Raw genomic sequence first — 16,925 nt, forward strand, 5'->3', positions numbered from 1 at the left:
TGTTTTAACCCTGATCTATTGTTTGATGATCGTTTTGTAGCACTGACAATGTCATCGCTCTTTCCATTCCTTTATTTTTTGGCGAGTGCTCACTTATTAATATTGTTGTTGCTTTAAGTTTTTAAATTTTATGAAAAATGCAACCTTCAAACCCTGTTGAAGTCGATTTGGTATCTCAAGATTCCAAATTATTGTTTGTAGATTAGGGATTTGCATATTGGTAAAAGAGAGGAAGACATTGGCTACTGTGTTGGATATGTAGGTGAGTTGATGATTGTCACTACTTACCTTTCGTATTCTTCACCATTTTGTTTCTTATCAAGTGTCTGACTTCGAAGGGGCTTCATAGATGCTTGGCAGAGTCCTGACATCAAATTTTTGGGGAATGGTGGCTGATATTGACTCAGATGAAGCTCCTATTTATATATCCTAATCATTTTTATGTTCTATCTTTTCTGACTTGGATGATATTGATCAAATGAATGAGTTAGAAACTGAAAGTTACATTTGTTCCATCAATATGTTGATCAAATGGATGAGTTAGAAGTCGAAAATTACATTAGTTTCTTGCTGCTTTTTATACTGAACAGATTTTGTGTATGTGTAGTGGTTTATTTTCAAGGTTATTTCTCTCAACACCATGTGAATGTACAAATGGTTCTTTCCCAATTCAACCAATTTAAAAATTGGGATTTTAACTGATGTTTGTCCATGATTCCTTACTTTCCAGATATTGAAACATGCATAAATTCACTTGGAAATTATTCATGTCAATGTCCCAAAGGATACAAACATGAAGGCATGGATGAAAAGAGTTGTATCAAAGACAACAAATGGTCAAGGGCCATTCTCCTCATTATTTCATTAGGTATGCATGTTTTTTTCACATGTTAATATATTGCATATATGAGCCGAAATTTATTTTATTGGAGCCACTTTTGGATCCTAAATTCTCATAAAGTATGTCATTGATGAAAGTTATATTCTGGTTTCTTTTAGTGATCTTCATGTTTTTCGTACGAAATAAGATTGTTAGCTTCTACGGTAAGTAGTATTAACTATCAGGGATTTGTTTTCATATTGCATGAAATTTCCACTTTTTTCATCTTTGAATAGTCTAAAGCACGGTAAATATAATAGCACTAGAAAGTGAGGAAATCCACTTTCTTTGGTCAGGTTGGATTCTCTACTATGACTACCATTTTTATGTCTAAACAAATTTTTAATGGTATGTATGATATAAAAGGGTAAATTTAACTATTTTGGTTTCTTTGTTCTCATATTTTGGTGCCTCGAGTTTTAATTTTTCATAGATGTGTCTGAGTTGTTTTCCAATTACAATTCGGGTGCCATTGGCAACTTCTAGGGGACCAAAATTGTTTTCTGGTGAAAATACTGGAACCAAATCGTAACTGGACTAGGAGATTACATTACCAAAGTAGGAAAGTTCAGTCTTGATTCATAGTTTGGCAACATAATATGTATGTATGATGTTGTTTTGGAACCGCTTAGTAAGTGTTAAATACATCCTATAACATGACTGACTAACAAGCATGGTTGTTCATATATACATGCAATTGAGATCACTGAATAAATCGGATTTCTTTTATATTGAAGCAAATCTTGCCTATTAGGTGTTTGTGAAAATTCCCCAGAGAGTTAGAAACAAGGATATGATGCAAATCTGAATGTAGGCTGTTTTGGTATCTGTGTGTATGTATAGGGGTGTTATATTGATATGACATGTTGCCTAATTTATCTATTTTTCGATTGTTAGATCAAAGAAGGAAGTTCAATTGGTCAAGGTTTGGACTACTAGACAGCACGCCGGCTTCGGTTTGAGGTATGGAAGTCTCAAGCTTGCAATCTTAAATTTCTGGTTCCCGAATAAGAAATATGCTCTATTTGATCTCAAATAAGAAATGACATAGGTCTCTGGCTTCCATGGTTATTAAGTTGTATCCTTTTCTACTTGGGTTACAAAAAACCATTATAATGAATTAATCAATTTTTTTATCCCAAGGAAGTATGTATTCAACATTGTTTTTTTCTGAACAATTTCAATTAATATAACTATGACCATTTGTCTACTATTTTATATCTTCTATTCTGTTTCCTTTTTGTAGACTCCCATTGCCATGTTGGTCTCTTGTTGCTAACTGATTTAGTTGGGGTATCTTAACAAGAGTGTTGTCTTTACGGAGTCTTTTTTTTCCTCTTTTTTTTCCTGTGGTGTTACTTTTTACAGTGGGGATATTCCTTAATTTTTGTTTTAAAGTGAGGAAGATTTAAATGCAGGAAGATTTAACAACGCGTTTTTTTGTTTGTTTTGGTGGTGTTACTTTATGAATTTGTAGTTCGGAAGATTTAACAATGCCTTTTTTTGTTTGCTTTACTTTGTTACGTATAAACACAGGTTCAGCAACGGGTTGCTGAAATGATCACTTATATAGCCTCTACTGCAAAACAATTTCCTAAGAAATGTGTATTACTTTGTCTTCTGGGTGAGCGTTCTCTAATTTAGATTAGACAACAAGACTTGAGGCTTGGTTTGTTTTCTGTGTCTCCTTCACTGTATCTGTTCTGTGGATGAACAGGTGGATGTCAATTATAGCATTTAATGGTGTTGTGCACCTTGACAGGTATAGGTATATGTGAACGACTTACAGGGTTTTTCTAAATCTGTAGGTCCAGGATTTATTTTTGAAAGTGTAAGTCTGGTGTGATTCTTTTAATTCTCATCTTCAGTGCAAAAGTTTGTGTGCAAAGTTTTTTGATGCAGTTTTATTCTTCTGTATGCATTATGTTTATCTTGAAGTAAAGGTTGCTAATCTTTTATTTATGAGTGTGCTGCTTGGTATCCAATGATTGTTTATATTTTTTGAGGGTAGAATGGGGAGGCAAAATGCATTCTAATAACTCGGAATTCAACCTCCACTAAATTGTAAGGAATCCAATTCCTCCAAATTTTGGAGTTGGATTCCAAAATTTGCATGGTCTCCCAAATTTTTGATTCCCCAATATTGGGTAAACACCGGAGTAGTCCGTAATCGACTTTCAATTTCATTTTTTTGTTCCGATTACCCTTACATAAATGTATTTATGATCTTTTAGTTTCAAGAGCCCAACTGTTGTTGCAAAATGTGCTATAGATGGAGCAACTGATGTCTTTCTTACTTATTGTTGGGCTCTTCTATCTTTATGTGAGGCATTTTGTACTATTGCTTTTGTAACGTTGGTATGTTTCAAGATTTATGACTCTCTGTGTTCTCTCTCTCTACACACTTATTCTTCCCTTGCTCCCTCTCTCATGTAGAGTCATTTTATGGTACAATGTGTTTGTCAGTTCTCATGTCCAAGTTTTTCTTTCTGCTTTCAATTAAGTTTTGTTTGTATGTTATGTTTTCATGGAATCTCTTGCACAGATTTCAATTACGTTGCACTTGAATGTCCTGAACTCAAGTCAATCAGGATTTTTTTGTTGTTGTAACCATTGAATTTCGTTGTACTTGAATGATATAGATGTGGGGATTACATTTACATAAGGATTAATTTTAACCATTGAATTTTATTTCATTTTTCCTTGGAGCTTGAGTAACAAGATCATCAAATTCTTATATTTGTTATCTGTGAGAATAAATCTACATGCATAACAATATTGTTACACTTCTACTTTTATTGGGTTTTTATACAGTTTGTGTGTTTGCTTAGTCTTGCCTTGGAGTTGGATTCACTTTGTGTAATGGATTGTAATTTGTTTGAAAATATCCTTAGTGATGATTTTGAGTATAATGTGTTTTTCTAATACTTTTTTTCTCTCCCTTTGAAATCCAGTCATGCAGAAGACACCATTAATCGGTAACAAATGAAATCGTTTGCTGTCGAGGTTCCCGTGCAGAAGAGCGAAAATGCTGCAAGTGGAGGATAGATAACAGCTCAAGACACATGGTATGAGGGTGCAGGTAAACTGTACATATGCTTCTGGAAAAAGTTAAAAAGTTAAGACGGGTTGGCTATAGCTTCTCCTTCTCGCCACAACAGGAAATATTTTTGAACTGCATTAAGCTGTTAATAAATTAAGATTAAGCTATATTTTACTTATCAAGAATGGGTAAACTGTTTTAAATAGGAAAATTAAGTGCTTATATTAGGTAAACTATCAATTTTACAAAGTTTTCTGGTAAATTAGATATATACTTTAATTTGAAGAATTGTGTTGACCTTTTACTTTTGTTAAATTATATAGTTTAATTGCGTCATCTTTTTCCATTCCCTATATATCTGCTCAACTCTTGGTCAATTATTTGTCAGTAGAAATGTTTAATTGCTTGATCAATAATGTCGATTCAATTTGAAGAAGAAATAGGACTTTTGTCCAATAGGGATTTGAAATAGGGATTGAGACTCTCACATATGAGTAAGATGTCCCAATTGTCATTGATTCTTAGGTGCTACGTCTTTTTAATTGCTTTTTGTGGAAACTATTCATGCCTGTTGCAACTAATACATTCAAGTCCCCGCAGTAACGCGCGGGCATATTTTCTCGTTTTATTCTATTTGAAAGTATTTTACTATTTTTCGAGAGTTAATGAACACTAACAGTTCCCTTATGTTTTCCTTTGTTCTTCAAAATTCCCTTCTTAAAAACCTAATAGCTTTCAAGTTTGAAGGTTATTTTTGCAATTTTCAGAATTTCATGTTTTGCTTTCTTTTCGATACGAGAGGTTCTTTTCAAACTTCTGGTGTTACATAACTATCATTAGGTGATCTTTCGTATTTTCGCTAAACTATAACTTCCGTTATTTTAAGAACATAATTAGTTGCAAGTGGCCATTTACTACAGCGGTAGAAAGACGTTGAGCCTTTACATAACGGCGTAGGTTTGAATTCTGTCGGTAGCTAATCTAACAAAATCTATCGTTTACAAAAAAAAATAAAAAATGAGCATAATTAGTTATCAATTATAATCCAATCATAGGCACCAAATGGGGCTTTTTTTAACAACTTAACTTTAATCCCCATTTGAAAAGTGGAATGAAGTAATGATACGGGTAATTAATTCCATTTTGCTAGCTTCGGCAGTTTTAGCTTCACTACATCCAAATTGTCTTGGCTTACCTGGCTTTTGATTTTCAAAATAGTGTGCATCTCGGCTTATAAGTCAATCTTTCTCTCATGCTGTGTGATTTTATATTTTTTTCCCCACTTTGTGTTTTGGTGTTTCAAAGCTTTGCTTTCAGGTTTTTATGTTTTAGGCAAGGCAGAAAATATCGATAATATCGGCGAAATATCGCCGATATTATCGTTTTTTTGGAGGTCCGAAATTTTTTTAACTATCCAAATGATTTTCATCAAAATATCGCGATATTTTTAATATTATCGATAATATCGCGATATTTTCGATATTATCGATAATATCGCGATATAATACTAAAAAATACTTAAATATGTTGAGAAAACTCAACACATACTTCACTTGATCATAGCCCAAAGGCCGAACAAGCTTGGATTTTCTCAGCAGGGGGAATGTGGGTTTTATAGGAAAATTTGCTTGCTCACTGCCCTCACATGGGCGATGTGGGACTCGCCCAATGGGAGAGAAAATCAGAATTTTCAGTCGAAAATTTATACCCACTTTAAACAGCCATAACTTTGTCAAAATGCAACGAAATCAAGCAAGACAAAAATGAAAGTTGTAGCCCTCGAAGAGACGAAGAGAATGGTACCTCACACAACATCTTAATCGTCGTGGTTTGGCCGGAAAATGCCTCGAAAGTCACTGAGGTCGCCGGAAACTGGGTAAGATTCAAATGAGTATAACTTTTTCAATACTCAACGAAATTGAGTGAAACAAAAAGGAAAGTTGTACTACTCGACGAGACAAAGAGATTGATACCTTGAACGCCGGCCAACTCGCCGTGGTTTGGCCGGAAATTGTCTCGAAAGCCACTGAGGTCGCCGGAAACTGGGTAAGATTCAAATGAGTATAACGTTTTCAATAAGCAACGAAATTGAGTGAAACAAAAAGGAAAGTTGTAGCCCTCGAAGACACGAAGAGAATGGTACCTCACACGACATCTGACTCGTTTTGGTTTGGCCGAAAATTTCCTCTAAAGCCACTGAGGTCGCCGGAAACTGGGTAAGATTCAAATGAGTATAACTTTTTCAATACTTAACGAAATTGAGTGAAACAAAAAGGAAAGTTGTACTACTCGACGAGACGAAGAGATTGATACCTTGCACGCCGGCCAAAATTCAATTGACACACTCCTGGCTTCCAAAATTCAATTCTTTTACTTTATATAAACTTGAAAAAACATAATCGGCATCCAAATTAAAGTTTAGTCTTATTCAATGTATTGATTTTCAATCGTTAATTGATATACTATAATTTAGAACTTCAACGCCTAGACGCATGCTTATGTGTAAGAAATTTAAAGTGTCAAATTCGGCACATTATTCTTCATCATTTTATTCACTTCCCTTTTTTTTTTTTTTTAATATCCTAAATAAAACCTCCAAATATTGTACTAATTAATTATATATAAATGATTATGGTGTGTTTAAACTTCTTTCATTAATTACTACATATTTTCTACACTCACAATGTTTGCCAGCTCGCTATATAATCAACTTAAATCAGTTAAATCCATCATGCAATGCATTTCCTTCCAATTTTTTGTGATAAACTAATAGATAATTGACTAAATAAACATCCTACAAAGTTTCATTAAAAATTTCCAAGTTTTTCTTACAATTTCCGTGGTTTCCATGTAATTTTTATCGATATCGATATTATCCCGATATTTCCATCGATATTTCCGTGTTTTCGGACTACCGATATTTCCGATATTACCGATATTTTCTTCCTTGGTTTTAGGCTTGTTTTAAATGGGTTAGGTTATATGTGTGAGAATGTGAAGGTAAAAGAATTTCACTTTGGTGAAAGGAAAAATCTTTTAAAAGTTTATAAGAGATTGAGCTACTCCTTTATATTGTCAATTGATTTTATAGTGGAACCTCAATTTTCATAATAGTATTATAGCAAGCTTGCCCATATATAAAGCCTAAACTAAATGTACTCCAATTCACCTAATCCGTGTTCGCCATGTGTATATCTTTCCAGTAAAAATGTGTACTGCAAATTTGCTTTTGTCCCTATATTATATACAGTATGTGGACCTGTTGTTTATATATATTGGCAGGTAGCTGGTTAATTATCCGGTCAATAGATTACGATGTTGTTGCCAGCTGTAGCTGGATTAGGCTGTTCTAAATTTCTAAGGACAAGTGATTATGGAGCTCTGAGTTAATTTTCCGGTCAACATATATATATATATATATAATGACCAAAATACCCCTATTGAGTGTCTTGAGTAATTATGGACCTCTGAGTTAGATTTATAATTCTCATATTTTCTATTTATTTAAATTATTTTTCAAGCCCGCAAGTGCATGGTTGAAAACGAAATCAAATTTGGATTACGAGAGTCGAGTTATGAAATTAAATTAGTGAAGGGAACAATAGTAATTTAGTGTGGGAGGAATTTTAGTGGGACTTAACCCACTCCTGCTTTCTTCCTTCCCATTTTTTGAAACATTCTCCCTCTCTAACTCTCGGTCTCTCTCATCCTCTCTTTATCACCACCGTGCACCACCACCCCAGACCACAACAATCCGTCTTGAATCTCACCTCAAAACCACCAAATTTAGAATCAGTGCAACCTGGGGTACTCAAATATGTCCTTGCATGTGTGTTTTGGTGGCGGGGAAGGGAGAACTCGAGTTTGAGTTGTCGGTGGAATTTTTTTGACGGGTTTGACCATAGTTGTGCGGTATTCTTGATCCATGAGTTGAACTACACAAAAAAGGTGTTGCCTTTGAGTTTACCCCATATATCTATACATTAGATGCAAATGAGACATTTGAGAAGGTAACTGTAAACACGGAAATTCCTGCGATGAACGAGACAAGAACACGTGTACAACATAATATTTGTATTGATGATTTAGGGGTTACAATCTCTTTTACCAATTTAGCCTCTGATTCTATCTTTGTAATGGGTAAATTTGTGGATTGTGCTGTTGATCCAATGGCTGTTGGGGCTTGATCTTGAATAATGGTTGTGTGGATTTCTTCAAGGGCTTTTGGGCTTAATCTTGAAGGTTGATGGGTGAACGGATCTTCAAGGGCCGTTGGAGCTTGATCTTGAAGAACGGTTGGATGTGTGGGTTTGTTGATGTTGTTGATCCAAAGGGCCGTTGGGGCTTGATCTTAGGATGAACGGACGATGAACGATGAACACTTTCTTCAAGGGCCGTCGGGGCTTGATCTTGAATTGGTGGAAGTTCTTCAAGGGTCGTTGGGGCTTGATCTTGAAGGAGGATTTCACGAAGAACGAAGAGGGCTTTCTTGATTCTTCGGGATTTGCTTGAGAGTAGAGAAAATGTATGTCAATCTCCCCCTTGATCATTTGATGGAGAGGCCTATTTATAGGCTTTGAGAATGAATCACCACCATCCATTTGTTTTGGTGGATGTTGTAGGTGAATTGGTGGATTGTTGTAGGTGAATTTGGGTGGAGGTTGTAGGTGAATTTGGATAGATTGTTGTAGGTGAATTTGGATGGATGTTGTAGGTGAATTGGTGGATTGTTGTAGGTGAATTTGGATGGATTGTTGTAGGTGAATTTGGGTGTATGATGTATGGGAAGTGAGTGTATGATGTAGGTGAAGTGAATGAAGGTTGTAGTTTTAATGCAATGGTCAACATTTATTTCACCAAAATTTCAATGTTTACAAATGTAATTTTAATGCGATGGCTAACATTTATTTCACCGAAATTTCAATGTCTACAGTAACAGAGCCTAAAGTTCCATATTTTAGTGTGACTGGAGTTTATTGTACTTAACTAAAAGCACTAGATTAGACATCTCAATTATTAATAATATTTTGGCACAAAGCAACACTGCCTACACGCTACCATCAAATTGGTGTTAAAGACGTTGTTCCGTTACTACTAATTTGGACTTATTCTATAATATGCATCATAGAATGAATCACACCCATGATTTCTTAGAAAGATGCCTACCTTGTGCGATACGCTAACACATACGATCTTCTAATCCACACAAGGCACGCTTCCAAACGGATTATGTCTTTATCGTTGGGGATACCGCAATATCTTGGAGGTCAACTGAAGAGTCCTTAGTTGCTAAACCACACCTTACTACACCACACAAGAGAAACATGGTTAAGAGTTCTTGTTGATTATATTTCAAGTACTTGTTTTTCATCCATTGTTGAGTCCCAAAAACGATCTTTGAAGACAATGCCACATGAATCGAGTAGATCATAACATGATGCATCCAAGAAGCAAATGCCAAGCATATTGCGTCTACATCAACATGAGCACCAGAAGATTGAAATCAAGCAAATTACATCCCAAGACAGCTTTGCCAACCTCTTCACGAAGTCGCTACCAATGTTCACCATCCAAAAGCTTGTCCAAGGAATTAGTATACGTAACTATCTCATTTGCAAAGCTTGTAGTTTTCATTTGGAAGTTTTCTCAAACTCAACGGAGTATCCAAAAGTGTACTTACTTGACCATAATGTACTCTTTTTTCCTATGATTAGGAGCATTTTCTTCACTAGGTTATTGCTACCTGGCTAGGTTTTAACAAGGCGCACCCATCCTGGCTTGGTCATACCCTTGTGAGCATTCTACTTACGTTTTACCATAACAAGGTTTTGTGAGTTTTATTACCTATGCATTCCTTCATTTGTTTTGAGATTTGCATTCGCTCATTGGGCATACAAGACAATACTATTTCCATATTTTTTTGAAGATCTGATATGTCTACTACTTGAATACTACACACTCAAGGGGAGTGTTGAGAACATTATTAGCACATGTGATTGTCTAAATCCTAAGTAGAGATCAATTAGGAATCCTTCGGGATCTAGAAAATCTTTCCTATTATACTTGTATTACTTGGAGAGAAAGTTACTTTGTCCTCCTTATTAATATAAATAAAGGCACAAGTCATGAGAAATAACATACAGAATTCTTCAAGCCTTTTCTCCATCTCTTTTCTATGTCGTAGCTTCTCTTTCTCTCGTTAAATTTAAGTCACAACGTCAACAAATTTTTTCATTTTTATAATTTAATAATGCTTTTGGATATTTAGTCTCAAAATGATTTTTGAGAAAGAAAAATATTGAAAATTTGTCTACTACCAATATCTAAAAGGAGAAACTAGGTTCCCTTCATTACTTTTTCTATTTCATTAATTTAATATAGAATTAAAGAAGTAAAATTTGAATGGTTATTTTGGTATCAATAAAACTTCTGAAAATATAACTTTAGCCCTTAAAACTTAATTTTCTCTACATAAAACCCGACATAGGTTTTTTACTTGAATAAAACCCATTGACTAGATTCCACATCAACAAATTCATTAATTATGTTTGACTTTACAAATTTAAAAATTCCGAATGCCTAAAATACCCCTATTTGAGTTTTTTTTAATTTATTGATAAACCATATTTGGATGTTTGATGTACATAATTAATGTCATGCAGATTGTAAGGAAGAATTAATGATTTCACAAAAAAAAAAAAAAAAAACCACTAACATGATAAATTCATTGCCTAATATATAATAACATAAAGTATGTCTAATATATGTTATTATACATGCTTAATTAAGTCAATAAAATTATATTTTACATATTAATGTAGATAAATTATTTCACATACACACATATACATATATATATATATATGTAAAATTCATGTAAAATAATTGACCTACAAAAAATAAAATCATTTGATTCAAATAGTGCACCTACTATTAAAATTTTAAAATGTTAGATTGCTTAAAAAAAATTTACCCAAGATATGTAAAATACATGAAAAATAATTTACCTACATAATAACAAACCTAATATATGCAAAATACAACCAAAATAATTTACCTACATAATAAAATGTGTCAAATATGTATATATATATATATATATGATATTGATACATACAAAATAAAATACCTACATAATAAAAGAATGTTATTTGATTCAAAATTAATTTACTTACAAAATAAAACAAGGTTATTTGATTCGAAGTTAATTTACCTATTATTTGTACATATCTTATAATAATAAAATGTGTCAAATATAAGTAATAATATATGAACAATAAGTTACCTACAAAAATAAAAGAATTTTATTTGATTCATTATTAATTTACCTACAAAATATATATTATTTGCTAATCATAAATTTACATATATAGGTAAGACGTATAGTAGTACATATTGGTAAATTATATATATATTGAACTTATAGTAGTACTATATACTTTTGACATATGTGTGTCTATATATATATGTGTGTGTGTGTGTGTGTGTGTGTGTGTGTGTGTGTGTGTGTGTGTGTGTGTTAGGGTAATAGTATGTGCAATAATTATTTGTTCATTATAATTAAGGTGGGTAATAACATTTATTAATTTGATTTGAATATTGTGGCACAAGTTGTAAATATTTTGTAATAATAGGTCAATTACTTTTTTACTTGGTAATCTTTTTCAAATTTGGGTTTTATTTGGATGTTTAGAATTATGTGGGTTTTTATCTAGGGAATAAGAGTTACAAGGGTCTATATCTAAAGAACCCATAAAACTTTTAAAAATAGTTAAATTTGAATGTATGATCCTCCATAACACTCGAAACTGACTGGCTCGCCCTTGTTTTCATTCGAAAACTCAAAAAAGCCAAATTTGGATCACCCTTCTTTGATAACTATATATGTTGCAGTAATGGAACTCCAAGTTTATTTTGTATTGTTGGATTTTGGCATCTTGTGTGGTAATTAATATAAGTTTAGTAATTGAACCTCAATCTATCAGGCCTCAGGGACTTGGAGTTTGATTTAGTTTGTCTCTTATACCGGTGGTGTTCTTTCCTGTGTATATATAAATGTGAAGAATTCCTGTGGAGAAAAAAAAAACTGTCGAAATGTCCCAGGTGCGTGAAACTGAAACTCCTGAAGATAGGGTGGTCGCAATCATGTCCAAGTTGCCGCCCAAGTCTCTGATGCGATTCAAATGCATACGCAAGTCTTGGTGCACTCTCATCAATAGTCCAAGTTTTGTGGCCAAACACCTCAGCAATTCTGTGGACAACAAATTCTCATCCTACACTTGTATCCTCCTCAACCGTTCTCAGGTTCACGTTTTCCCTGACGAGAGTTGGAAACATGAAGTTTTGTGGTCCATGATTAAACTTTTTAATGAAAGACTTTCACGCAGCCTTTATTATGATGTTGAGGATCTAAATATACCGTTTCCAAGGGATGACCATCAACATGTACTGATTCATGGTTATTGCAATGGAATTGTCTGTGTAATATCAGGGAAAAATATTCTTTTATGCAATCCTGCAACGAGGGAATTCAGGCAACTTCCTGATTCATTCCTTCTCCTACCTTCCCCTCTCGGCGGAAAATTCCAATTGGAGACCGATTTTGGAGGATTGGGATTTGGCTATGATTGCAGAGCTAAAGATTACAAGGTTGTGCGAATTATAGAAAATTGTGAGTATTCAGATGATGAGCGAACATATTATCATCGTATTCCTCTGCCTCACACGGCCGAGGTATACACCATGGCTACTAACTCTTGGAAAGAGATCAAGATTGATATATCAAGTAAAACTTATCCCTGTTCTTGTTCAGTGTACTTGAAGGGATTTTGTTATTGGTTTACAAGGGATGGTGAGGAATTCATACTTTCATTTGATTTAGGCGATGAGAGATTTCATAGAATACAATTGCCTTCTAGGAGAGAATCCGGTTTTGAGTTTTATTATATTTTTCTGTGTAATGAATCCATTGCTTCTTTTTGCTCTCTTTATGATCGAAGTGAAGATTCTAAATCATGTGAAATATGGGTAATGGATGACTATGATGGAGTCAAGAGTTCATGGACAAAACTCCTAGTCGCTGGACCCTTTAAAGGCATTGAGAAGCCATTGACACTTTGGAAATGTGACGAGCTTCTTATGATTGACACCGATGGAAGAGTCATCTCTTATAATTCTAGCATTGGATATCTCACCTATCTTCATATTCCTCCGATTATCAATAGGGTTATAGATTCCCAAGCTCTTATTTATGTAGAAAGTATTGTTCCAGTCAAGTGAGTTGAGGGCAAAGTTAAGTTCATTTTCTCCTATTTAATTTGTATGCATGATATAAGGCTTGAGTTTGCATCTTTAAATGTAATATGCTTTGTGTCCTTTGTACTATGTTTGCTTATCATGGGATGCCCTTGGTTTGTGGATTCCACATTTTGCAATGTTATTCTATTTGAAAGTTTATGCTAACTAATTTTCTTTAGAGTTACTTAATGATAACAATTCTCTTATGTTTTTTTTCCTTCGGGCTTTCCTTCTTAAAAATCTAATAAATATTTACTCATTTAACATAATCAAGTTAAACCTTCTACTATAGGGATGCTAAATAAATTTAGGCAAGAAAGAATATTTATAGCCTTATTACCTCTAACCATAGTTCGTAAAATGTGAAACAAGTATAGTATGTGAAAAATACGTACGTGTATTATTTGACAACTTTGCTAAAACTTTAATTTGAAAAATTAAATCACTTTTTTTTTAAATTTTAATATTTAATATGGGAAAACTTGATATAAGTCCTTTTTTTTAGCCAATAGTAGAAATAATCCAATTTATTAAAATAAGTCCAATTCCTTAAATTTAATTATTTAATTATCAATAATTATCTATTCAATGATGTGATTTATTATAAAAATCAAATTTATTCCTAATTATCTCTTTGATTATTTCTTTTTATTTATTTTTTTTGTTATTTCTTGTTCTTCCTCCTGCTTTAAACCCCATTTATAGATTTTATTTTTAATTTTTATAATCAACCTATATCACAGGTTAATTATTTTTATGTATCTATATGACAAATTCTTTTTTATAATCAACATGTCACAGATTAATGTTTCTTGCTTGTAGGTATATTATGTTTTTTTCCTACCTTTTAATTAGGTTTCATATCTCGTTTACAGGTATAATATACATTCATATATTTGTAACTTGAGTTAAGATAGAATGTTTTGTAGATAATTTATGTTAGTATATTAGTTTTTTTTTTGTTATAAGATATTAATTAGATTTTTTAGAGTTGAAAAATGCATAATATTAGAAGATTTTAATTGATTTTTTAATATTTAAAAAAAATATAAAACGAGTATAAAAGAAATAAAAACATGTAATTAGATAACTGAACTCACTCCTAAAAACTTTTGGACCTAGATCTAAAAGCCCCATTTAATATCTATTTATTTAAATTAATTAATTACTTTATGTTAAAAATACGTGTTGGATACGTGAATTTTACATGTATTAAACATGAAAGTATGTACATATCTGTTTAAAATGTGTATTCTATGTTGGACTTATAAAAAACATGCAATTTAACGAATCATAAAATGTGTAAGAAAACATAAATATTTTTTCAGAACACATAAATACTTGTATAATACGCGAATTTACTAACTATATTTGTAACCTCTCATCAAAATAATAGTAAAAATTATATGAAGCTAGATTTGATGGAAATAAATTCATGAAAAATCTATCAATATCTTCATTAAATTATCACATGAACGACTACGTGACCACCTTTTTAAGGGTTTTTTTTCTTTTCAAATCAACTCCTCCATTTAATGAGAATATTGAAAGATTTTTCATGAAAGAACTAAAATGATTAACGGTGAACAAATTAAGGACTACTTCTATAGATTTTCATTATCAAGGACTAAAGTGGAGATGTGTCAATCCCGGGATTATTTGACTAAATAGACCATTTGACTAAAAAGCTTGTGAATTTCACGCAATTAAGAACATAGTATCATGAGAGAGAGAGAGAGAGAGTGTATTGTTCCCAACAAAATCCTCTCCAGATCCTTTTTGGTGAGGATTCTGGGAATCCATGAATTGTATTCGTTCATTGTACATCATGCGGTTATTTTTTGTCAAGTACTGTTTATGTTTATTTTTAAATAAAAATACTTAAAATGATTTCTAACCCCACGATGTACGATGAACGAACACGATTAACAGATTCCCGGGATCCTCACAAAGAGGATCCGGACTCATATTGTTCGATGCCTACCAAAAGTTATCATGTCTCTGAGCATGGTCAAATCAAACTTTACAAAAACGTGATACCTCACAACACTACTACATTTAACAGTTTTTGCAATGAAGTTCGTCGCATAAAGACAAATTTTGTCGTGCAAAGATAAACTCTTTTATTCTATCCAAGTATTCATCTGCACATCTGTTTAGATTCTATATCCACTACCCATCCATTATGTCTGCAACCACAATAAAAATACAATGTTTACAACAACTTCAACAAGATCTTGTCATCTTATGCCTCCTATAAGGGCCCTATTCCATTTGGGAATGCATAGTTATGTAACGTAATTTATGGCTTTATCAAATTAGAAATCGACGTGGGAAAGTTCCAGCAACATCTCCCTGCAATTCTTCAAGTGCATGAGGTAGATTTATAAATACCTATCTTGCACTCGAAGAACGAGAAAGATGTTACTAAACTTCCCACGGTTGAAACCTAATCTATGAACCGCAAACTACAACACATAACTATGCATTCCCAAACTATCAAAAGAATGGGACAATTCAAGAATCAATTGGACCAGAGTCATGATTTAGCATCCATGCGTGAAATTCAACTAATTCTTGACGGGAAACTAAGATTTTTTATTTTTTTTAGAAAAAAAACAAAAGCGTACGAAGTTAAGCACTATTAACTCTGTACAACCAAGGTTCTAAAAATGTTAGGCACTAGTCAGGCGACGAGTTGGAGCCAAGCACCTAGACGGCTGGGCGGGTGCCTAGGTGGACTAGCGAATTAACTATATTTATAATATATTGTATAAATAAGTGAACATCTATACTTAAAGGAACACATAATTGTATTTGGATACATAAATTGCAAAATAAATTGACTAGAGATTATCAAGTATTAGAACATATTGAAAACACAAGGAAAAAAAAAATCATATAATGAGTGTTTATCTAAGTATTTAAAAAACTCTTACATTTTATTCAAAAAAAAAATACAAAATGAGAGTTATTGATTTTCTGCCTAAATGAACGTCGCATGCTAGGTGGGTTTAGGGGGGTTAGGCAGATGCTTGCCTAGGCTGGTTAGGCGGACGCCTAAGTGGGTCTAGGTGTACTTTCTTAATTTTCAAACACCTAGGGACTAAATATTTGCACACAAATAAATTAAATCACAACAATTATGTCACCCGAACGCAGGTGGGTATAAAAAACTCGAACCCAAATACGAAATGTGAGTTAAAAACTCAATAAATAAAATAAAATTGAAACGGTTTGGGCTTGAAAATGAATTCCTCTTATAAAAATAACTCTTGATTCTTAAAAAAAATAAAGAATTTTTTACAATTTTACAGTAAATAGATGAATAACTTTCTATTCTCACATCTAATCTGATCTCATCATGCTTATCCTTTTGGATGTCTAGTTCATAAATCTGCATAACAATATAGGGACAAGCTTCTACAACTCAGTAGGGACATAACCTTACTTCAATAAATTGACAATATTAAATTAAGTGTCATGGCATCATCAATAATCAAACAACAAATCATTATTGATAATAATGCATGAATGCAACACAACCTCTTTGGTTACACCTGTTAATTTACATAATAAAACACGCAGACCTGCACATTATTTTACCATTTGCAGTGGTGGTTCGAATATTCTATGCAAACTAACCCCCATATGATATCCCAAGTTCATATACCTCTTTTGTTAGTCAACTTATCTAATTCATTG

The 16,925-nt window shown here is 32.9% G+C and overlaps 1 protein-coding gene and 1 long non-coding RNA gene across 2 annotated transcripts; both read left to right on the forward strand.

Annotated features, from left to right (window-relative positions):
• Positions 1-191: 191 nt before the first annotated feature.
• Positions 192-2,710, forward strand: LOC126609812 (uncharacterized). The gene is made up of 4 exons (XR_007618298.1): positions 192-262; positions 731-868; positions 1,778-1,843; positions 2,643-2,710. It is a non-coding gene; the product is annotated as an uncharacterized LOC126609812 (long non-coding RNA).
• Positions 2,711-11,882: 9,172 nt separating this feature from the next.
• LOC126609802 (F-box/kelch-repeat protein At3g06240-like) lies at positions 11,883-13,377 on the forward strand. The gene has a single exon (XM_050277730.1). It carries the CDS (start codon positions 12,018-12,020, stop codon positions 13,200-13,202), a length of 1,185 nt encoding a protein of 394 aa, XP_050133687.1. The 5' UTR covers positions 11,883-12,017; the 3' UTR covers positions 13,203-13,377.
• The last annotated feature ends 3,548 nt before the right edge of the window (positions 13,378-16,925 follow it).

Source organism: Malus sylvestris, chromosome 17 (assembly GCF_916048215.2).
Source record: "Malus sylvestris chromosome 17, drMalSylv7.2, whole genome shotgun sequence".
Lineage (NCBI taxonomy): Eukaryota > Viridiplantae > Streptophyta > Magnoliopsida > Rosales > Rosaceae > Malus > Malus sylvestris.